The sequence below is a fragment of the Monodon monoceros genome, unplaced genomic scaffold (genome assembly GCF_005190385.1).
Source record: "Monodon monoceros isolate NGI ecotype Baffin Bay Population unplaced genomic scaffold, NGI_Narwhal_1 Super_Scaffold_1, whole genome shotgun sequence".
Taxonomy (NCBI): Eukaryota; Metazoa; Chordata; class Mammalia; order Artiodactyla; family Monodontidae; genus Monodon; species Monodon monoceros.
The window spans coordinates 58,470,561-58,493,574 of record NW_021703765.1 but is presented as its reverse complement, the minus strand read 5'-3'; the positions used below and the strand labels follow the sequence as shown (position 1 = coordinate 58,493,574).

Genomic DNA, 23,014 nt, shown 5'->3' with positions numbered 1-23,014 from the left:
TCAACTTAAAAGCTGGAATATCATGTGCGGACTCACCGTGTGTGAAACCTTTCCCCAAAGCATCTTTCTCTTGATTCTTCTTTTGTGTTCCGAAAAATGTCAACGATAACCAAAGAGGAGAGAAGAGCAAATTGAACATCAGTTATCTGTTGCCCAGCTTCAAGGACACTTTGCCATACTTGCTTTGTCCATTTTTAGGGGGGAGGGGGCTAAAATATTGTAAAGAAAATCTCAGGTATCGTGTCAGTTCATCCCTACTTAAGTCAGTATACGTCTCTGAAAAAATGGATGTTTTCTTTCAGAATCATGATGCCGCAGTGGTACCAAATACAAATACCAGTAAGTCCTTAGCACCATTTAATACCCAGTCAATGTTTACATTTCCTGATCATCTCAAAAATGTCATCTTACAGATACTGGTTTGAATCAGCATGCTTCTAAAGCCCACACATTCCATTTTAATTTTTTAGTTTTAAAAAGTTAAAAAAATTCTTTTGACTGAGTTATAATTAACATACAATATATTAGCTTCAGGTGTACAACATAATGATTTGATATTTTTATACATCATGAAATGGTCACCACCATAAGGCCAGTTACCGCGGTCACCACACATTCTGTTCTGTTGTCACATCTCAAGCCTCTGTGTTGGGATCGTGTCCCCCGATTCCCTCCCATCTTCATTGGGTTTCTCTTCACTTTCCTGGCTTCTGAGGAAACCAGCTCAGCTGTCTTGTAGAGCCGCTGTCTTGTCTGGATGTGTCTGTTTGTGGCATTGTTTACCTTGTCATTCTACCCTCTGTTTCATGTAAACTCAAATCGCTCCCTTTCTGCCATTGGGGGCAACTTCGTGTTGACTTATTGTCCTTTGATGCAGGCCACCTGGTCCTTTATCGTTTCTGTCCTTCTAGCATAGCTGGACTTATCAAGCCCACCCAGTATTCTGGACCTGGAGTCAGCCATTTATCCCAAGGGTGGACATGGAGGCGGCTCCCAGCCTTTGGCTCTTACCAGAATACCTTGAAATGAATAACCTTGTGCACACTTGTATTTTTGCCAAATATCTGAGGGATAGGTTGCCAAGTACAATCAAAGAATAAGCTTTTATGGAATTTTGCTAAACACTGCCAAATTTCTCTCCTTAAAATTTCGGCGGTTTGCACCCCCCGCCAGCAGTGGATGAGAACAGTTGTTTCCCCAGAGCCTCGCCAACAGAACATGCTGTCAAACTTGAGATTTTTTTGCCAATCTGTTAGGTGAGAAATGGTATCTCAGTGTCCTTTTTTTTTTTTTTTTTTGCGGTACGCGGGCCTCTCACTGTTGTGGCCTCTCCCGTTGCGGAGCACAGGCTCTGGACGCGCAGGCTCAGCGGCCGTGGCTCACGGGCCCAGCCGCTCCGCGGCATGTGGGATCTTCCCGGACCGGGGCACGAACCCGTGTCCCCTGCATCGGCAGGCGGACCCTCAACCACTTTGCCACCAGGGAAGCCCTCAGTGTCCTTTTAATCTGCATTTATCCTGAGTCATTTTTCTGTAGAGCAAAGTGCAGGCTGAGATTCTTTGCTGTCTCCTGAGTGAAGCACTCAGGGCAAGAGCTTCTTCCAAGATGGTTAAGCATCCATCGATCTGCAGAATTTGGCAATTGAAACATATTCTTCCTAGTTTGCATGATCTTAACCTTTTTCTTACTTGAATAACGATTTAATGAAAACAACTGCCGTGCGCCAATCATTTCCAGTCCATACAACAATCCCACAGACCAGGGATGGGCAAACTTTTACTCTACAGGGTGGATAGGCCACATTTCAGGTTCTTCTGTTGTAGCAGAAGGCAGCCACAGACAATGAGCATGGCTGTGTTCCGATAAAACTTTATTTACAAAAACAGGAAGCTGGCCGGATTGGCTACTAGCCGTCCTTTGTGACCCATACTGTAGACTGTGGGCCCCATCTCACAGGGAAGGAAACCGGAAGAAAACCAAGTAGCTACCCAGAGAGTCATAGCCACGTGGGCGTATTGACCTGCGTTTAAGCGAAGGTCTGCCTGGCTTTCTACACCCAGCCACAATGAATGCTTGAATTATAGCCTTCTTTGGTTTTGTGTTGTTTTATTTTTCTTATCCCTGTAGCTCTGGGGACGTAATCTTTAGTCTCAAGTCTTATCGGCTGTTCTCATTTTATGAACATTTTGAAGAAAGCCAGACAGTAAAATTCCCATATTATAATGCCTCTCTAAAATGGGCATGCTTCCAAATAGATGTACAAATAAAAATATTATTAAGGATATGCTGTAGTTTTGAACTGCAGTCCTAGTTTAGAGCTCATCCCTGTTTTTAGATGTTATCTTAAAATGTCATCCTGTGTTTTCCCATGTTGTCCAGTGTTGCCTCATTTAAGGACAGGGGAACCATCTCTGCATTGCATCGAGTGTCTTAAAATACAGAGCAGGTATTGATCTATGGGGTTGTTGTGCATTTACAGTTGCAAAGACCATGTCAAGCAGTGCCGTTAGATATGGCCTTGCTTGATTTCTTCTCAAGTTTATCCTCGTCTTTCTCTTAAAGGGAATTCCAATTGTATCCTAAATGAAGCTGCCTGCTTCTTTAGAGCCATTGTAAGAGATATTGATCCTTTCAGCACTACGTCCTTTGAAGTTTGCCCATCAGTCTGTTGGCTAGCTGAGTATTTTAAAGTGGTCACATGTTGAAAAAAAGTGACTGAGTCAGCTAAACCTCAAAGCTTTTTCCAAGAAAAAGGAAGCAAAGATGTCTTCTGCTGTACATTTTGTAATCCAAGGGAAGATCTAGGGATTGAGCCTGCCTGTAACACGATGAGACAGTGTGCAGCCCTTTCCTTCCCAGAAACCATGCCATTTATATACACTGTCTCAGAATAAATACACATTGTCACAGTTTATATGGCTGAATTCATGATAATGTGTTATGTTCACCTTGCAAACAATTGCTCTCTGTGGGCGATATCAGGAGTTTATTTTTTGATTTCATCAGAGGAGTGCTCGTGACATAGGAAGGATATAGGCTCCTGTAGCTTTGGTTAGGGTTAGGGTTAGGGTTAGGGTTAGGGCTCGGGTTAGGGTATAAGATATAGGTTCCTACAACTTTGGTGCCACTCCCAAGACCCCTTTCCACTCCTAGTCGTAGATATTGCTATCTGCATAACAAAAGGAGACTCAGTTGTTTTGGTTTTGTTCTCATTATGGAGAAAAATATCTGTGCCTAACATTTTTTATTTCATTCAGAAAGCTCACCTTTCCCTGCAGATTTTCTAAACTTTTGATTATAAATATTTCCAAAGCATAAGTCACTCACTCATCGAGGTAATGGTGATGCAGGTAGGCCTGGCCCTGTCCCTGCACTGATACTCTGCAAGTTCTAAGCAAGTGTATCAGCCAGGGAGTGTCCCAGGTTCCCCGTGGCTTCTTACAACAAATGCTTCTTTCTCGTTTGTGCAAAATCTGATGAGGAGGCAGACAACTTCGTGGGGAGGTTGCCTGTGCAAGGTGTGTCACTGTTTGGCTTCAGTCTGTGGCACCTGTGTCTTGACATGATGTTTCTGAGTTTGCTTAAGCATGGAAGCAGAATTTGGGGAATTGCGCACTGGATTTTAAGTGTTTCCACCTGGAAGTTGCATCTGTCACCACAAGTCACAGTTCATGGCCCAAAGCAAGTCACTGTGCTGATTTAGGGGCCAGGAGCATATCCCTCTCCTGTGTGTGCAGGAGGGGACAGGAAGTGGAGCCACCAGAAAGTGCTAGTGTCCTCATAGGAAGCTGTGAGCGAGGTCTGCACTGGGTCTTCTCTTTCTTAAGCTACACTTTTCACTGGAGAAAAAATATTTCAGTGAGTTAGTGGGCTTGTGCACAGTAACCCGCCAAGAGAAATAAGGTTCCTGCTCTCAGGGAAATCTTATTGATGCTTCTTTCAAAGTAACCATCTTCTACTGCTTTCTCACCCCTATTTACTTAAAAAGCAAGGTAGTTATTCTTAATAAATCTCTATACTCAGCACAGCACCTCAGATTACATTAGTATTCACCCTATTGTACATGATTTTATTTGATGCTCTGCTTGGATTGTGGAATGAAATATCTTGCCCCTTCAAAGACTATTTTAAAATATAGATCTCAAAAATAAATAAAATAAATAAAATAAAATAAAATATAGATCTCCCTGAAGGCAGCCTGCTCTTATGAAACACAATTATCCCTAGGATTTTTTCCCTGGTGTAGAGATGGTTCAAGAGGCGTGGCTGTGTCTTGGTGGTGCTAGGAGGGTAGCCTCCCACTGCCCGTCTGTTGTTGGCTCCCCTACCCCACTGTCTATTCCATGGGGAGCTCCCCGCCTCCATCAGGTTTTAGACATCATTGCTTTTGTGAAACCTTGCCTGATGGCTTCCTCTCACCTCTTCTTGTAACACTTTTCACGTGCCTCCTTGATGGTACTGGGTAAATATTACTGCAGCTGTTCCCCTGTGTTTCTCCCACTCTGGGGCAGGAAGGATGGGTCTGTCTTGATATGCCTGACACATACTGACTGATCAGACGTTTGGTGAAGAGTTGACAGAGCCCTTGATGGGGAAGCACGTGGGCAGAAGGCAGGAAACCAGGGCCCCAGCATCTTCTTATCAGTACATCGCAGCTTGTAGGAGGACGGGGCAGCCTGCAGGTCGAGCTGGCTCAGGCCTCAGAGCAGAGGGGCTTTGAGTGTGTGTCCCTGTGAACAGTTACTTAATTCCCTGACCTTCCGAGTCTCTATCCTCTGACTGCTGAGTCTCCTGCCCTGAGTTGGACACCATGATGGGATCCCAGTACTAGGGTCAAGGGCTCCATGCAATCAGGGCCGTATCCGTCTTGTTCACTGAGGCATCTTGCACCTGACCCAGCCAGGTGAGCAAAGTGAAAGATCGGATAAAGGGAGACACACTTGAGGACCTGATTCTGTGGCAGCAGAAGCAGGGAGGCTTAGCAGGTGTCTCTGTACCTGTTTTGTTGGTTTTCCCCCTTTTGTGTCTGTGGTCCCTTCAGGACACAGCAGCTACCGGTACTCTACCTCCACCTCCTCCCGGACCTTCCCCACGGGCTCAGCCACCGCCCTCAGGCTCCCTCCCTATCTCCTGTCACCTCCTGTAACGAAGCCACCAGTGTGTTCATGATCTTGTGTGTCTTATATGTCTTATTCTAGACCCTTGCTTCTGAGGGCAGGACGTGTGTCTTACTATTTTATAACCTCTAGTGCCAGCCCAGGGATTGTCAAATAATAGGCATTTAATAAATGTTTGATAAACAAATGGCCTTTTAAATAAATATTAGTGTGTCATTTCTCTGTTGGCCTCACCCCTACTTTCAGGGATTCTGCCCTTCTTGATGCATTTTAATTTCTATTGGCCTTTTCTTTTGGAGCATGAATTAATTACTTGAGAAATTTAAGGCCAATTTTTAAATTCGTTTTTATCCTCCAGCTTTATGTATAATTCATTCACTGTGTAATTGAAATTAATGCTGTTTCTTTAGGTAATATTATGTGAAATATTGAGGAATAATGGAAAGGTAGACTCCAAGGATGGTTTTATGATATGCTTTTCTATTTGAAAACTCACATCCATGAAATGAGATGGTTAAGTGAAATCAATTGTGATAGAAACAAAGATACTAATTTCTATAGTTTCTGCTATATTTTTCTGAATTTTTTTTTTTTCGGTATGCGGGCCTCTCACTGTTGTGGCCTCTCCCGTTGCGGAGCACAGGCTCCGGACGCTCAGGTTCAATGGCCATGGCTCATGGACTAGCCGCTCTGCAGCATGTGGGATCTTCCCGGACCGGGGCATGAACCCGTGTCCCCTGCATCGGCAGGCGGACTCTCAACCACTGAGCCACCAGGGAAGCCCTATTTTTCTGAAATTTTTAAGTTCCTAAGTCTGTATGATAAAGTGGATAATATGAATACCTATTAATTTAAAGCAAGACAAGCATTTCTATGTATTACTTCTCTGAGAAGCACATAGAAAGGAAAAAACATTAAATTCAAATCATACCATTACTATAATCTTGTGGTCTACCGAGTTAAACCAGGGAGGTCCTAGTTGGGTTGTAGTTGTGTGTTGTCATACTTGTAGCTTTTAAAATAGCAGTACTTTTGCATATAAATGCACACAATGCATGTCTTGTGATTAAAAGATTTACCCTGTTGTTGTGCTAGCTTCCCACAAGATGAACTTCTAAATTATTTAATTTTTTCAGACTGTATATAAATATTTCTAGAAACTTTAGCAGGCTATTTGGAAATTATGTTACAAAATTTTTGTCAAAATAATCTATATTCAGAAAATGACAGGAAGTAAAGGATATTTCTGTGCTTTGGTGTTTAAAATTAAGCCCAACTTATTTATTTATTCATTTACTTGAACATTTTCAAACCTCTGCTTTGTGCCCATGCCTGGGCTAGATGCAAACATGATGGGAAGGCACTTAGATTTGTTCAAATCTCTCATACGCTGGCCTCGCTCTCTGTTAAGTGCTCATCTGGTTTATGGAATTCTCACAACATTTCTAGAGTTGGATTCTGCTGGCTTATTCTGGCTAACAACCTTGTATCTCAGTGACCTAGGAGACCAGAGGTTTATTTCTTGCTCATATTAAACATCAGCTGGATCGACTGTGGATCTTCTCCAAGTGCCTTCTTCTTTTTGGGATCCAGGCTGAACCAGGGCCTTCATTAGGTGGATGCCTTGCTTGCGACCGGGGAGAAACTGCTACAGCCACCATGGCTTTTAGAGCCTGTGCCCAGGTGGGACACAGGCCACTTCTGTTACTTTCAAGTGCCTGAGAAGGTCACGTGGCCAACTCCAAGGTCATGGCCAGAGAAGCAGGTTCTTCCTACAGGGGTGCCCTGCAGTCACACGGGAATGGCCAGGATATACAGTCTTGTTACAGGAAAGGAGAGGGTCTAGTTGGAAGAAGTCATATAATATATGTGTGTACCATCCCCATTTTACAAATGAGTGAAGTAAAACCAGAGTTGTTAAGTATTTTATTCAAGATCACACAGCTAGTGAGTGTCAGAGGCTTGATGAGAACTTAGGTTTATGTGGCTCTGCTTCCCATTCATCTACAACCCGCCATGCCAGCACTGATGATGCTTTGGGTCCACACGTGTTTGCTGCGCCTGCATTATTATAACTATGCTGGGGGCTGGGGGCAGGGGAGTGGGGAGACATGGTCTTGGTCTGATAGAAAATACCAACATGTAAACGTTAAAGATGATATGGTGAGTTCATGCTTCCATTTAGTGCAATCATTTGAGGGTGTTTTTTGAGCACCTACTATGTACCAGATACCATATAATGATAGATGCACAGAAGTGGAGGAGAGCAAGGGTGGGTCATTGTGTATGTGGGGGGTAGGACTGAAATGAAGCCTGGCTACCTAGTTGGGGGCGGGGGGAGCTGTTTGTGGAAGCTTGACCTCAGGGGCTGCCAGGCAGGGTTTTGGAGGATGGCTTCGTTGGAGTACGTCTGTCAGAGGTGGAGCATGAGGCACAAATGAGCGTGGAAATTAAACTGAGGACAGTGAAAACGCATCAGGAAGCACTTTGCGGACAAGACCAGAAGTGTAGCTCTTACCTGGTAGTGCTGGGGAGCCTTTGAAGGATGTAACGCCTGGGGAAGATGTTGGATGTGCTTCTAGAAACGTCCTGTGGGCAGCGACACAGACCAGAGGATGAGCCAGAAGACCCTGTAGAAAGCAATGGCAGCAGTTCAGAGGGCGATTACGAGTGTCTGAATGAGACAGTGACGTTGAATATGAGAGAGGATGTGAACCAAGTGTGTTTCAGGAAATACAGTCTGAAATCACAGCTTGGTGAATACTTGGACTTGGTGCGTGGGAGAAGATGGATTATGAAACGGGTCTCGTCCAGGTGGCTGAGCCCACCCCACAGGTGCTGTCTCCCCAGCTAGTGCCTGCAGCTCTCTGCTTCTCACCCGGCGGCTTCCTCCTGTCCCTTAGAAATTCGCTCCAGCACAGGCAGTGCTGGAGGGGCCTGAGGTGAAAGGCCCAGAAGCGTCAGTGAGCAGCAGAAGTCACGGGCAAGGGCTGCCGCCTCCCTGCTCAGTCTTGGGGACAACCCAAGGGCATTGCATAGGCTTCTGCAAAAGCTTCCAGGAACCCCTTATGGCAGCGACCTGTAGACAGGACACCTGTATGGGTGTCTCTCTTCTCCATCCCTCACTGGTCACAACCTCTTGTACTTACCAGAAGGGCTTCCCAAATAAACCTCCACCCTGGGTTTGCCTTCTGAACTAAGAAGCCAGTACTAAACCATCTTAACTGATACTAAACTAAAAAGCTTGGATTCCGATTTTCTCTTTGGCATTGATTTATTCTATGAAAGCCCAAAATAGCACTATTATTATTCATAATATTATTACTTTAATCAACAATTATGATTCTTTAGAAATCCTTGGCTGACAATTTTTTGGGGGGGGGAGAAGGGTTAGTGTCATGTCTCAGATCCTTAGAAAGTCTGATGAAAGTAATAGACTAGCTGTCCAGAAAAATGCACATACGCACATAAAGAAAAAAAACTTTACATGCAGGTTCAGGGGATTCAAAAGTACAACACAGTCCCTGAACCCCACTTTAAAAGCCTTGTTTAGATGAAGACATCATTGTGTTTCTTTCTCAAATTGTAAAGTCGGCAAATAAATGTTCATTCCCATCCCTCAATTACCCAGAAGCAGGTGGGCAGCAAGAGTTAAACTTAGGTCCCAGAATCACACATTCGTGTCTGGGTCATGGAGCTTCTGAGACCCAGAGGTACCCTCTCCCTCCTTTTGCACATGGTTATGCGAGACACAGAGAAGTTAAGCAGAAGAACTGGAAATGGGAATTTTAAACTGGAATTTGTCAACATCCAGGTCTGAATGTACACCTAAGTTCAGTGAGATGGGAATTTATTACTACTGAATTTGTTTTGCCACCATTTGGTGAGAATTATTATATCAATAATGACAGGAAGAATATTCAAAAAAGCTCAGTAGACGGTTTTGTGTAGGCATCATCTCTGTTAAACTTTCCAACGCTCTGAAGTGGTTATCAGCTCCGTACCAACGAGTGGAACTGGAAACCAAGGCTTGGTACCCTGCCACCCATGGATCATCTTCACATCCACAGCCTAGTCTAGTGGGATGTGACTATTCGGGACCAAAATTTGCAGGGACGTGGTGACTAGGTGTCCCCTTAGGCACCAGGAGAGAAAGCTGCTGTGTTATGAGTAAGACCAACTGCATGGTTTTATCTTTAGTCCAAATAAAGTTCTGGCTGCCAGCACACACCTGTAGGATGACCAGGATTCTGACTTAGATCCTATTTAAACCTGTTGTCAGGAGATGGCCGTATTTCATTATAGGACAGTAGATGGAGGTCTCATTCATTCTTGCTAAAAATGTATTAAATACTGTCTTAGTCCTTTCAAGCTACAGTAACAGCACACCACATACTGGGGGGCTAAACAACAAACATTTATTCCTCATAGTTCTGGAGACTGGGAGTCCAAGATCAAGGCTCTGGCAGATTCAGTGTCTGGTGAGGGATTGCTTCCTGGTTCACAGACACCATCTGGTCACTGTGTCCTCATCTGGCAGAAAGAATGCAGGAGAGCTCTGTGGGGGTCCCTTTTATAAGGGCACTAATCCCATTCATGGGGGCTCCACCCTCATGACCTAATCACCTCCCAAAGGCCCTCATCTTTTAATACTGTCACAGTATTAGGATCTGGGGTATTAGGATTAGGGGGGTTAGGATTTCAGCAGCTGAATTTTGAGAGGACACAAACATTCAGTCCATAACAAGTGTCTATAACTCCCACACAATCGAAAGAAAAGTTAGATATTACATCTGAGGCTTTTACATCCATGTGATATCATATAATCGGTTTCATTAAACTTTACTCATGCAATTGATCAAATTTGCTGTTTTCTTTGATCTGCCAAAATATCTTGGGTATACTCGAAACTCAGAGTAAAAGCTATAGATTAATATATGCATACATGTGTGTATGGTCTATGTGTATGTGTGTATATGAGAGTATATGTGTGTGTATTGTGTGTGTGTATAATAAAAGTAGGTGATTTCCATTTGTTAGTCTGTTGAGAGTTTTACCTAGGACTTTGACTTCCAACTTGGAAAGGAAACTTTTTTAATTTAAGCACAATGACATCATTTAATAAGTATTTGGTGAACAGATCTATTTTTCTTCTAGAAAAAAAAGATGTAATCCTTCATCCTTTTTCCTTCAAAATATTTCTGGAAGAAAAGATTTTCTGACTTGTAATCTCCATCTTCACTAAGTCAGGTCCCTAGGACTTAAAATAAACAGTCTTTGACTGAATGAGTGGTAAAGATCAGGTCCTACAGAGAATTTATGAACTGAAACCCGGAATTCCCAGGTGGTAACCTTGGCACCTTGTTCTATACAAAATGCAAGGTACCGGCCGGAACGTTTTAGATTTCATTAATGACACGAGCAAATGAACTGTGTAATAGATCACTGAAAGCTTTCAAGTCTTGGTGCAGACAGCACGATGAATAATAGGTGTTTGATAGGGAGATAAAATTTGGATGTTGAGTCTACAGAATGGAATGTTTTGGAGAATCGTGCTAACAGATACTCTCAAACCTTGGTTCAGATTTCTCATTTGCTCTGCATCGTGAGAGTCTGAAATTAGCTCTTAACGTAGCTTTAGCTGCTATAAAATGTCTTTCCCGCAGCCCAGCCAGTCAAACATCTTAGCTAGGGACTGAGACATCCTTGCTTGGATAAAGCAACAGTTTGTATCAGGCATATTTCATAGGAACTGTTTGGGTTTCCCATCAGAATCCTTGGAAACCTGTCATCCACAGTGAACAAAGTGGAAACAGTTCCTCCTGGCTCTTCTTTTTTTTTTTTTTTTTTTTTGTGCGGTACGTGGGCCTCTTACTGTTGTGGCCTCTCCCGTTGTGGAGCACAGGCTCCAGACGCACAGGCTCAGCGGCCATGGCTCACGGGCCCAACCGCTCCGTGGCATGTGGGATCTTCCTGGACCGGGGCACGAACCCGTGTCCCCTGCATCGGCAGGCGGACTCTCAACCACTGCGCCACCAGGGAAGCCCCCTCCTGGCTCTTCTTATGCCCTGATCTATTTCTACAAGCTCACAGCCACACAAACCTCTCTAAACATATACAAAATACTGGAAGTAGCTAACAGTGAACATTCAGAGGGTTAAGTGACTTCTTTACACAGGACTAAATGACAGTTAAGTCTTCCTGATTGTAGAGCCTGTGCCTCTTCTTGTTGCTAACCTCTGCGGACGTTGTGAAGGTCTGATTACATACCAGGGGCAATCCTGTTGCCTCAGTTTATCCTATCCCTCAGTGCTGGGGGAGCTTGGGAAGCTGTGGTCAGGCAGGACACCCCCCACACACACCAGACTCTCTCCTATACCCACTGACTTACCCAGACAGAGACTCCTTCTTACCTCTGAGAGGTTCTGATGTCTGTTCCCTCCTTCCACACCCTCCCTGTGGTCACTACTGAGGTTTAGGTCCATCTCACTCTTCCTGGGGATTGTGAGATGGCCTGGTGGCCTGTCATCCACAGAGCAAATGGAAATGCTGGTCAATGAACAAGACAGCAGCCCGGGGACCGTAAACACCAGATAAGAAAAGGCGGAGCAGCCTAGGGGACCCTCACGCGGCTGTCGCTGACCCGCCTGCCGCAAAGAGAGGGAAGGTTGTTTCACTTGGTCCTCTCGGGAAATGGGTGTGTTTGAAATCTCTGCTCTCGGCTCTGACCGGCGAAATATATTGACTTAGGAATCCAGGCAGATCACTGGCTTCCATCCTGGAGTGAGTGTTGTTTCGGTGAATGTGCTGGTGTCTTGTGTTGGGATGCTGATGGACATACACTGTGTTCTGGGGGGTGCAGGACCCTGTCCTTAGAAATCTGAGCCGAGCGCTGGCTTTGCCCCAAGTGCGGGTGGACACCAGCACATTCCAGAAAACAGGTGTGTAAGTTCTGAAGGAAAATGATGCTGAGATAGGGATGCTGTTCCGTTTGACTCTTCTCTGTCTCTGGGATTCCTGGGCTGAGTGGCTAAGTGGTTAGCGTTTGTCCCCTCACTTCCCCCTGTACCCCAGGAAGGCTGTGTATCCTTATCCACACATAGCCTGAGTGACTTTTAGAGAAAAGAATAAAACCAAAACAAACAAAAGCAAAGCTTACTCCATTTTTTGCCGGGCGTGGGCTCAGAGGGAGTGCTGTCCCTGCCGTGGGGACCTCCTAGGTCAGGCCCCACGGTCCCCAGTCCCACTCAGGCCTGGATGCTGCACATCGTTTGACCAACAGCACCACCCCAGCCTGATTCTGTGGCGGCTCCAGGAGGGATGGAGCCGCCTCACAAGGTCATGGGCTCTCTATGCCGGACAAGCTGGGGGAGCCCCAGGCTGCTGGACACACGTTCTCTCTGGACAAACAACAGTTGGCGGAGCCCTGGGTTGGGGAGGAGGAATCAGGTAGAAGCTTGGGCCAGACTCCTTCCTCTTTTAGGGAATTTCCTGTTTATAAGGAGGGGCTGGGATTGTGGAATCCACAGACACAGGACGTTAAAACGCCCGTGTACCAGGAGGAAGCTCCAGGGCCTGGGACGTAGTAGGCATTTCATTGAAAGGCTCGTTCGTTCAACTTCCTGGGAGGATGAGACCATCATTCCAGCCTAAACATTAGCCCTTATGGAACATTCAGTCCCACCAAATTTATCAACTATAAAAAATGATGATTTCTTGTACAAGTCAATAAAGGGGTGTTTATTACATGAAGACCTGGTACCTAGCATTGAGGGAGACATGAAGAGGGTGGAAAGGAAGTGTAAGAAACAGCCCCATCCTGAATTGCTGACCCACTCTCAGCAGACAACCGAAAGCTCAGGGTCAACAGGGACAGCCTTTGTGTCCATCATTATCAGGGAACCAGACTATAGGGACCCAGTGTGGGCGGTTGGCTTTGTGGTGGTGAATCAAAGGAGGTCAGTATTTGCACAGGGAGTGGGGAGAGTTTGTGAGGGGTCGTGACAGGGACACGGAAGATGGTGAGCACGAAATTTGTGACCATCCTTGAGAAATCCAGCCCGTCCAGAGCAGGAGGCTCGCCTCCCGAGAGCAGGGCAGAAACACGCACTGCCCAGATTTGCAGGCATACAAACCTCAGTGGCCACGACTCACTCTAGGAGTGTTTATTTTGTTTATTTATAAAAATAACAAATCTATGTTTAGAGGAAAAGTCTCCCAATAACCTAGCTCTAAACCCATAAATCAGTGATTTTGTAATAGGTCTTGAACTGTTAAAACAATTTCCTAGAATTTCAAGCAAAGGGATTTGCAGAAGAAACCGTTTCCTCTCCATCCCACATTGTTAATTTTATCCCTGCTGTAAATTTTTCTCGTAGGGAAATCCCCTGGGGGAGGCAGCTTCATGGAAACACTGTAGTGAGATGTTCAAGGACCTTTGGGACCACCTTCCTTTTCGGATGTTGATATGTCCCAGGACAATCTCTGCCATTCAGTACATTTTCAACAGTTAACATATTTACAGATGCAGCTGGTTTAAAACATGACGTTTGTATCAAGTGCTTGTTAGGTTTGCTTGCCGCTGTTTCTCCTGTTTACATTGTCTCAGATTTGGGGTTTCCCCTCTGTTGCCCTTGACACTTCATACTGCTGTTACTCCAGTGCCTCCCCCCATCGCATTTACTAAGGTGTAATTTACAGCCAGTGAAATTCTCCCCTTTTTAGGTGTGTCGTTCTATGAGTTTGACACACATATGCAGTCATGTGATCACCACCATTTCAAGATTTATAATATTTTCATCATCCTAGAAAGCCTCCTTCTGCCCCTTTGTCCTCAGTCCCCTACCTTTGGACTCATGGACTCACAGTCTGTGGCCTTTTGTGTCTGGCTTCTTTCACTTAACATAATGCTTTTTAGGTTCATCCATTGAGTTAAAAGTATCCTTACTTTCATTGTTAATCGTATTACATTGCATGGATCACCACAATTATCCAGGGTCCAGTTGGTAGATGTTTGGGTTGTTTTCAGCTATTGGTGATTCTGAAGAAAGCTGCTCTAAACCTTTGCCTACAGGTCTTTGTGTGGACATATATTTTGATATGTCTATTGATTATGTCCTCTGCTTTTAGTCTGCCTTCAGTCAGTGAATCCTAAATTACTTGAAATGCTTTCTGAAAAAACTTTGAAAACGAAATCACATTTTAACTGCACGGGAAACTATTTAGAGAGATGCTTTGGCAATTCTGTTTGCAGTGTGGGCCAACACGCCATAATTCATGCCTTACAAATTTATATTTTCATTTCTTGGATTTACGGAACATAGGGTGCATCTTTTGACAGGTAAAAATTCAGAGATTTTTTTCACTCCTTTGATTAATATCTTATTCCTGGAACAATTTTGATTTGTTTTACAGCTTAATATTTCTAGTTTGTTATGATGTGCTTGAGTAAAGAATCTTACCCCTCATCTGCAATCTCAAAATCGGAAACGCTCTGAAAACTTGATGTTTTAGCCTAATTTCTTGTTGGCAAAACCTGAACTGAACTGACCTGGGAGCCAAGGGGAGACCATTGCATTGAGTGTGAAGGGTCACAGGTGTGTGTGCTTGGGGCGGGATGGGGCGGGAGGGGGGCACTGCCCTCGTGCCTGCTGCCACCATTACATCATCTTGTAAGAGGCGCCTTCCTGACATCTGGAAAAGTATGAATTTTGCAACACATTTGGCTCCGAGAGATCTGGGGAAAGGATTTATGTTATCTTCATCTGTCCTCAACACAGCTGCCCTACCTGTTTGATAGAACAGAGCTGTGCTGGAGAGTGATTTTGAAGCTTTTTTTTTTTTTTTACTGTAACTACACCAGTACACTTTTATGTCATGATCCGATACAACACAGATACCTACAGTTTCAAAAAACAGTAGCTGCTCTTACTGCATGCACTGCACTCCTGTTTTATTCTACTATGTTTCATGAAAAAGAAAATGCTGGTTTGTGCCACCGCCTTTATTTGATAATAAACTAGTTAGTCGTGACCTGAAGCTGGGAGAACCCTGAGCTGCACGGTGACGCTCAGCACGGTGGCAGCAAGCGGGGCTGGGGTGGGTGGGGGAGACTGGAAGTTGATTCCAGCCTCACTGGGAGTGGATCCCGCAGTGATGACAAATGCTTACATCGCATGGCCTTTGCAGACGTCACGGTGACACGTGAGGGCTGCTTTGCAGCAGAAGCGTGTGCAGATTAGATTCATAATCCTCACACTTCAGATCCCGCAGAGGAAACCCCGAGGCCGTGTGTCTTCCGATTATCTGGAGTAAATCACCCAGCTCCAGAGTGAGGGCTGCAGTTTACACAGGTTAGATTTTACTCACTTCCCATGTTGCTCTCATCCGCAAGGCCTGTGCAAGCTAATTAGAGGATCACCATGGGGGTGGGTCAGTCAGGGTTTGTGGGGAGCCGGTGTGAGGCAAAGAATGTATTTCAGGAGCTAGACTGTGCACAGTTGTGGGCGCTACTGGGGAAGTGAAGGCCCTGGAGGAAAGAAGAGCTGAACCAGTCCATCTAGGAGTTGAAGTGGGACCCTGATGGGAGCTTGGGGAGAGCCCCTGGGGCAGCCCTGTCCCTGTGCAGCTCCACTTCCGTGGAGCCGCGGTCAAGCATCAGTGCCTGGGCTCCAGAGGTCACCAGAAAACCAAGTATAACCATCTCAGCAGTTCATATTCATTTAAATAATGCTCATTTGACATTTTAATTATTTTATTGGAATTCAATTGACGTTGACCTTCCTACCAACTCTGAGCCAAAGGACTCGCTTCCCAAAAGGAATGGCATAAATGAGGTTGTCCTTTTCTAGCTTCTGAAGGTGACGGCGGTTGTGTTTATTCCTGAGTCTGCTTCTCGGCCGTACCTGAAACTCCAATGCTTTTCTTTCTTTGCTCCATCTTCATTTCCCTGCCTCCTTATTTTGAATTTTCTGAGTCAGAATGAAACTTGACAGTTGGGACGACCTCAAGAAGTCATTTTGTTGGTGAGAAACTTACAAAAGCAAAGTGGTTTGCCCATGAATATCCACACCTGCCTCACTGCATCCCTGGACTTGGATAGGAGGATGGTAATTAAATTTGATTAATGAGTCAATCAGACCAAATATAATCGTGGCCATGACTGCATCAGTTGGTCATTATCTTTCCCAGGCAGATAATTGACTTTGTGTTTTCAAGATGTGTTCTACACGAAGAATTCTAGGCAGTGTGTCTCTTCTGAATTTTAAAAATAATATGAAATATTAAAGATATACTTTTGTATGTACCAACCAGCTTTCAAGGATCTTAAGAACCTGGGCACTACCAACACAGGTGGTTGAGTCCCTGTCTCCTGACTTTCATGGAGCTCTTTATGGGTGAATCTCTAACTGGTCTATATTCTGTACATTTGCTAGTTCTTTTTTTTGCCTAATATTATGTTTGTGAGATGCATTCATATTTATTGATGTAGATGGTCACACGTACATTTGCACTGATTTATTGATTCATAGTATTTTATGGCTATATTCTTTCTCCTCTTGATGGTTATGTAGGTTTTTCCCAATTTCCAGCTTCCTTGACCCCCTTTCAAGAGGGATAATCTCTCTGAACAAATAGGATCAATGTGACTAACCAGATTGGAAAGGAAATGTCTGCCTGTTGAAGAGAACATGATGTTTTAAGTAGTTTAGCATGTGCTTTTCTATATGGAAAATGTAATTGAGCTGAGCCTGGAAAGTCGAGCTATGTAGGATAACATTTTATGGGGAAATGTATTCATTGATCTCGTTAATTTATTAGCATAGGGCTTCTACCCATAACCTGGTCAGCCTGGTTTCAAATGCAGAATTTATTTGAAATAAAATTTAATTTGTTGTTAAATGCTCTGTAATGCACACCAACGATCCGTTTATGGAGGCTTCCACAAATATTTACTCTGTGCTGTGCGTGGTCCCTGGACCATCTAATTTACACTGTTGACTTTAGCCAACATATATGAGAAGAAAACTCTCACCTCCACCCTGTCAGTCAAGACTTCTCTCTCAGGCACAAACCCCACGTGGCTTCCAGGGTGACCTGCCACCTCCACACAACACCTCACGCTCATGGAAACACCGCCTCTGGGCACCACTTCTCGAGACCAGTGCACGATTTCCTCTGCAGTCTCAGTTCCGTGATGATGGTAGGGCCTCATTTGCTCTGAACCCTTCAGCCGTTCTGGTTATGTGGATGCTTTGCCAGAAATCCGAGTCCAGTAGGGAGGACCTGGCCATAACCCCTCTTCCTGATTTATCTCTGTGTTTAAGACACTTTCATAACCAACACTCAGTGCCCAGGGACAGTGCCTGGCACGTGCTAGAGGCTCAATAAATATCTTTGGAGTGAATACATAAAAAATCCCACCAAATCGAGCCATTGTTCATTAGCTACAACACATATTTCTTTTTCTTGAAATGTTTTCTCCAATATATGCATTTAATAAAACTGCATATGTATTCTGAATGGCTTATAATTTCCAATTTTGAAAATTAAATTGTGTCCAAATAATTAAGATGTTACTCGTCAACCCCTCGATCTTCAGCTGTTCCCCAGACCACAGTGACGTGTCCTGCCCTTTGTACTTTACCTTCCCCGAGCTAAAGTGCGGGGCTCTTTGTGGCAGACAGCAGATCTGATTCTTCTACAGTACTTTGCACAAACTATTGTCATAGGAAGGAAAGAGTAAATATTTGGAGATAACATTAATTCTGCCAGCCTGTACTCAGAGCACACACCGTACCACACACACACACACACACACACACACACACACACACAAACGTAATATGTAAACATATATATATATATATATATAGTCCTCCTGGATACAGAGATTCACAAACAAGGTAGCGACATAAAGTATTAGGTGTACATAGGCATTTAGGTATCTAAAGGTGGCAGGTGGTGGGCAGGCTTCGAGGTGGAGGTGTGGGAGGTGAGTCTTGACTGATGAGGGCGCCCTGGAAGCGTGTGTGAGAAGGGCGTTGTGGTCCAAGGGGGAAGATCGCACACTGACTCGGAGGAACAAACACCTGCCTGTCCTGGTGTATGCGGTCAGCGTAGGTGGAATTTGAGGTCCAAGGAAGTCATAGCAAGAGACAAGGCAGACGGGCCTGCAATACCGAGGGCCTCGCGGGTGTGCTTGGGACTATGGACCTTTCTCGTCAGCAGGGCGGTGGGCATGCCCAACCTGTGCTTCTAAAAGTGAAGCTTGGGTGCTAATGCGGAGGCCTGCTTAGCAGAGGGGACGCCCTGAGGCAAAGTGACAAGGATGCTGTTCAATAATCCAGAAGCCAAAATAGAGGAGGGCGGGGAAGAGACACACAGTCATGGAGACAGAATCTCCAGGTTTCCTGTGACTGATGGCAGGGCCCAGGTCCTGTCCAGGTTGCTACACTGGTGACAGTGCCATCTTTCAAGGTGAGGAATAAGGGAGGAAGAGCAGATTTTGGAATGAAGATGGCGTTTAGTTGTAAAAAGCTGTTGAATACTGCGTGGAGATGTCTGGTAGGAAGTGGGTCTTGGGGGCGTGCTGGGGCTGGGTGTGCAGGCTGCTAAGTCGTCGTGCAGGTGCTCAGTGGAGCCTCGGTGGTGAGTGTGTCATTCAGGTCTGCCGTGTGGAGTTAGAAAAAAATAAGTGAGGACCAGACCTTGCCAACTCATCAACATTTAAGCGGGAGGCAGAGAAGAGGAGCCTGGTGGGCACAGCCCAGCCCCACACTCCCTTGGGGGATCTCCCGGCAAGGTGAGCCTTTGGGGGTGTCCAGAGGGAGGTGGAGAAGTAGACAGGAGAGGGAAGGAAAGCAGGGAGAGTGGATCTGGGAGCGGATTTGTCCAGCGCAGCACAGAGGCGGCATGGGATGGGGTTGGAATGGGCCATCGGGCCTTGCGGTGGGAGCCGTGATTGGGGGGAAGCTGCGGCACCAGGTAGAAGCGGGGGCAAGTGCAGTGAGTGGCAGCTCCCAACAAGGGCTCTGCCGCCAGCTGTGCATTTGGTCCAGGCTTCAGCCTACCCTGGGTCGGTTTCTTCTTTGCAAGATGAGGAAATGGACTAGATCTTTTCTGGTTTCTTCCAGCTCCATGGCTGCAGTGACTTCCTGAGTGAGTGGGTGGATAGATGGGAGGAGGGCTGAGGGAGAGGAATGAGGTGTCACTGACTGCAGTTATTAGGGGCTTATTCAAAGCCAAACGTATAAAGATTAGCTACACGTTGGTATAGTTTCCCAATTGTCCATTCATTGTGATCAAACCTATAGACCAGCGAGGAGACACTGAGTCAGCATTTTCTAAAGCTTGCGCCGTGAGCACTAGCTCGGCAGAATGTAATAGGTGTTAGATAAAACTAAGAAATGGTTTGTGGTCAAATAAAAATGTGGGAAACGGAGGCTTAAGTAAGCTCAGAGTTACTGTTTTACTACAGAACTTCTCAAGTTCTTTACTATAATAATATTCGTTGTGATTTTCTGACACTTATTTGACCAGCAACTGTTTTTTTTCTCCTTTCGTTTTGTCTTGTTTTGCTTTAATTTGCAGCATTTCTGAGGACTAACGCTCTGATTAATGTTAACTCAGTAGACACTGGTCTAGACGGTGAAGGAGACTTTAGTGATAAGATGGTCCCCACAGGACATATCGGTTGGACTTTGTCCATTGTCCACGGCCCATGTTATCGTCTTCTGAAGGCTCATTGTGTCCGCTAGGCAGTGCCATGAATGTGCTGCTTTGTTAGCTCGGGACCCGAGAGCCTCAGTTAATAGGTTGGCACCTCTGTGGCTGAATGATTCCATTCTGAGTTGGATTGCAGCCCAGTCCTGGATCCAGGAGCTGAATTCTGTCACAGCAGGTGGAGGATTGCTTTTGCAAGCTGCGTTCATTTACTCCCTTAGTGTATGTGGGCTATCGAGTGTCTCTTTGGGGACCAAGAAGCACAAAGCTGGGGCTGTAGCCTCAAAGCCACTGTTTGCAAATTGGGAGGCGCCTGCAGAGAACAGGTGGGAGGAGCCCGGTGCTGCTGGCTTTCTGTAAGAACTCTTTCCCCTCCAGTCTGCTTGGTTGGTGCTTTTCATAAAATGCCACGGTCAACTCATTTTCCACAAAGGAGCCACAATAATTTATCCCCCCAAATCCACCCGGGAAGGACCCACCAGCTCCCCTGACAGCCCCACACAGGAAACACCCCTACCCCACCCCAGCCTGGCCTTTGTTTTCTGGCCTTTCTCCGAGTTCTCATTCTGGCGATATTAATTCTCCTTTGCTCTGTCTGATCATGTTAGATGTACTTTAAAAGTAGACAGCAAACCTCTACATTTTTATTATGATGAAATCAATCATCAGGTTTCATCTTTACGATTCTGGATTATAAGTTTCATAAGTAATTATAAAGTTTGGATGAAGTTTTCGTAATTGACTTACTCAACCCGTATGAAAGGAACTTGCCATTTTTAGAAATCTTTCACACAACCACATGTGTTTTATTTATGGAAGTAAAGGGATGTCTCATCACTTTCATGTTTCTCTGTTCAGAAGAGTTTAAAGTCATGTGGAAAATCGAAGCTTCTACACGGGGTGCCCTCTTCCAGACCATTTTTATAAAAAGCCAGTTAGACTGGTCTAAGGAATTCTTCCTAGAAGATCTTGGATTAGAAGACTCTTTACTTAATGAAGATTTAACTTTTATTTATACTATAGTAACAAATGGATGGAAATATTCTAAATGTACAACAGTAGTGGACTAGTTAAGTAAATCCTGTCTGACTGTGAGTGTGGTGAGGCTTAAAAATCTTCAGTGAGTTGTGAAAACGTGAGTGATGTATTAAATGAACAAATCATTGTCGAAATCCATAGGTAAAGTATGAGACTAGTTTTGTTAACTCTAAGAATGCATGTCCATGCACAGAAGGAAGACTGGAAGGGAAGGCCGTGGGGATACGTACAGGAGGATGCAGTGGTTGACAACATAAACTTTGCACTTACAGGGAGCTTGAGGATAATTCTGTTCTCTCTCTGACTCTCTGTGTGACTTTAGGGAAGTAAGTTTACCTTTTGGAGCCTTCGTTTTTTCATATGTACAAGGAGGATAAGTAATAATGCCTAAATCTTTAAGGTGATTGGTTGGACTAAATAATATGTACGAAGCTCTTAGCACAAAGCAATTGCTCAGTAAGTGGTAGATATTATTACTAATTTTTAAAAATTTTATTGAAATATAGTCGATTTACAATGTTGTGTTAGTTTCAGGTATACAGCAAAGTGATTCAGTTATATATACATATATATGTATACATATATATTCTTTTTCAGATTCTTTTCCCATATAGATTTTTACAGAGTATTGAGTAGAGTTCCCTGTGCTATACAGTAGGTCCTTGTTGCTTATCTATTTTATGTACCGTAGTGTGTGTATGTTAATCCCAAATTCCTAATCTATCCCTTCCCCACCTTTCCCCTTTGGTAACCACAAGTTTGTTTTCAATGTCTGTGAGTCTATTTCTGTTTTGTAAATAAGTTTATTTGTGTCATGTTTTTAGAGTCCACTTATAAGCGATATCATATGATGTTTTAGTTTACTAAAATGTTAACATGGTTATTTCTAGGTGATGGGGTCTTGCTGTTTATTATGTTTTTACCAATATATCACATATCCAATGTAAATGACTACAGTATGTATTTCATCACGTGAAGTGTATATGGAAAACTATGTATCTTTACATGCATACTTTCCTATCTTCTGCTTCCTGTCCCTAAACAAGTTTTCTCTCTGATACACATTGGGTCACTTTCATCTGAGTCCAGTGAGATAAAGAAGACAAACAGTGTTATCTCTTTGGGGCAGAGGAAGGATGCAGGATGTGGGGAAGGCCTCCAGTGAAAGGCAGCTGTCAGGTCCTACTGACACTGGAACCGAATCTTCTGAGTTCTCTGTTAACGATCTTTCTTGGAACAGGATGGAAAACAAAATCAAATCAGTATTCAAAATCATGAAGAGCTCCTATTCAAGGATTGCTTTAACATCTTCTCCGTTTTTCCTTCTAACTTTGATTTACTTCCAAGGCCCAATATCTCGTAGCTGCTTGTGTACATCTAGTATTTAACTGCTCCAGCTAGATTGCAAACACCTGTCTCTGTACTGGACACGTGGTTTATTTTATAACAAGTTAGTTCATTAGCACGTTTTAGGAGTGAGAATTGGTTTAGGGTTCTTTATACTATTTCTAAAACTCCCTGGAAGCTTCCTGAATCTTAGTAGATTACATAAGACCGGGGTTGGTGAAAAGCTTTCTGGTACCTTCTGGGCAGAAACTGAGCATTCTTTATTTTAAAATCATTAAGAAGATTTAAACATACTTTATGATAGTTTAACCATAGCAACATAAAAAGAACTAAATTTCCTCTCCCCACCCCCCGCTTTTTTCCCCTCCATAGCTTAAAGGGAGCTGATGCTGGCAACGGGATCCGAGTGTTTGTGCCTGACGTCGGCATGTTCATAGCCAGTCTGACCATCTGGCTGGTCTGTAGGAACATCGTTCAGAAACCAGTGACTGAAGAAGCAGCGCAGTATAACCTGGAGTTTGAGAATGAAGAATCGGTAAATCTGACTTTGTGCCTCTTCCTTCTTTGATTTCTGGGGCCTTGACCTTGGTAGGTTGTGACAGTGTAATAGTGAGATATGCACTGTGCTTCATGCCGTCCCCTGTTGGGCGGTTACTTGGCACACCCTCGTGTGATCCTCACGTGTGGGCATTCTCACCCATGCCTGGGCCATGAGGAGACAAGTTCGGAGACCGTGAGGGCTGCCCTGCGAGAGGCGTCATCCCCTAAGGGCCTGGGCTTGACCCTGT

At 44.5% G+C, this 23,014-nt stretch overlaps 1 protein-coding gene across 1 annotated transcript in view; it reads left to right on the top strand.

Annotated features, from left to right (window-relative positions):
* PIEZO2 (piezo type mechanosensitive ion channel component 2) overlaps positions 1-23,014 on the top strand; it is a 330,011-nt gene that overhangs the window by 158,091 nt on the left and 148,906 nt on the right. The window contains exon 5 of the mRNA XM_029230410.1: positions 22,599-22,761. Within this exon, the coding sequence (XP_029086243.1) occupies positions 22,599-22,761 (163 nt within the window). The remainder of the gene's footprint in view (positions 1-22,598; positions 22,762-23,014) is intronic.